Source organism: Myotis davidii, unplaced genomic scaffold (assembly GCF_000327345.1).
Source record: "Myotis davidii unplaced genomic scaffold, ASM32734v1 scaffold217, whole genome shotgun sequence".
Classification (NCBI taxonomy): domain Eukaryota; kingdom Metazoa; phylum Chordata; class Mammalia; order Chiroptera; family Vespertilionidae; genus Myotis; species Myotis davidii.
The window spans coordinates 339575-340988 of record NW_006290034.1 but is presented as its reverse complement, the minus strand read 5'-3'; the positions used below and the strand labels follow the sequence as shown (position 1 = coordinate 340988).

At 60.7% G+C, this 1414-nt stretch overlaps 1 protein-coding gene across 1 annotated transcript in view; it reads left to right on the top strand.

The window, feature by feature from the left end:
* Positions 1-1414, top strand: part of ALDH5A1 (aldehyde dehydrogenase 5 family member A1) — an 11323-nt gene that overhangs the window by 4593 nt on the left and 5316 nt on the right. The window contains exon 2 of the mRNA XM_015563506.1: positions 752-1077. Coding sequence (XP_015418992.1) covers positions 752-1077 — 326 coding nt within the window. The remainder of the gene's footprint in view (positions 1-751; positions 1078-1414) is intronic.

The window sequence follows — 1414 nt, the reverse complement described above, 5'->3', positions numbered from 1 at the left end:
GCGTCGGGAGGCGGGGGAGCGCCCTGGGCGGACCATGCCCTGGGGAAGGGTCCCAGGACCCTTTCCGCCTGAAGCGGGAAACACAGCTGAGAACTGACCTCTTAGAGTCGCTGGGGAAGTGGGGGTGCTGTGAGAGGGGACCCGGAGGAAGAAAACTGGGAAACGCATCTTCCTCCTCCTCCTGCCCCTCCTCCTCCTGCACCGAGTCGCACCCACCCTTCGGCACCTGCCCTGCAAACACCCACCGCACAGGGAGCGCAGCCCAGGTTCACCTGCCCTGAGCTGTTGAAAGACGGAGCTGTAGCCCGGCCGCGTGGCTCAGTGGTCGAGCGTGGACCTATGACCCTCCTAGGAGGTCACCGTTAGATTCCTGGCCAGGGTCGCCGGCTGGATCCCCAGTGTGGGGCATGCAGTGCAGGAGGCAGCCAGTCCATGATTCTCATCACTGACGTCTCTCTCGCTCTCCCTCTCCCTTCCTATCTGAAGTCAATAAAAAAATGTATTTTTTAAAAAGGGGGCTGCACTGGAGGACGTATGCCAGGGGGACGGGCCACACAGGGCAAGTGCTGTGTGACTCCGGTGCGGGAGGCCCTGGAGTGGGACCTCACAGGGACGGAGGGGGTGCGGGGAGGAGCGGTGTTCAGTGGGGTCAGAGTTCAATGGGGTCCAGCTCCTGCAGCCCCGAGGTGGGGTCTGTGCCGCTCCTCCCAGGCCCGGCTCTGCGTCTCCCCAGGAAGGAGCCGTGGCTGAGGCTGTCAGATTGTCTGGTGTCTCTTACGCTTGGCGTTTCACTCTTTCTCTCCCGTTCCATCTCTTTCCCAGGAACGGAGCGCGTTGCTTCGGAAATGGTATGACCTGATGATGCAACACAAGGACGACCTGGCCAGGATCATCACAGCGGAGAGCGTGAGTCCGGCGGGCGCTGCCTGGGACCCGACCTCCACGGGGTGGCTGCACAGGGGTTCCCTGCCTGATGGTCACATGTCAGCGAATCGCAGTGCCAGGCAGAACCTGCTCCTCATTAAAGCCCGGCCCTGGTTTTCTGAGACGACGTGTGTGTGTGTGTGTGTGTGTGTGTGTGTGTCTGTGTCTGTCTGTGTGTGTGTCTGTGTTCTAACGTCCTCTTCAGTCGTGTGCGGGCGGTGGGTTTCGGGTGTAACTATGAACACTGCTGTTCCCGTCCCGTCTGTTCCGTGCGACGGTTTTGGTTGGTTTTCCTGTTGCGTCTGTGCATTTAAAGATGAACCACTGGCATCTCCGTAGCTGTCATCGGCTCCTTGCACCCCGGCCACCACTTGGAGGCGAGGTGTGAAGGAGAAAAAAAGCCAGCAGGTGCGGTTCTGTCTCTAATGCGGGAACACGCTGAAGGGCAGGTGCCGGCCGTGGCCGAGCGCAGGGATCCTGCTTATTTCCC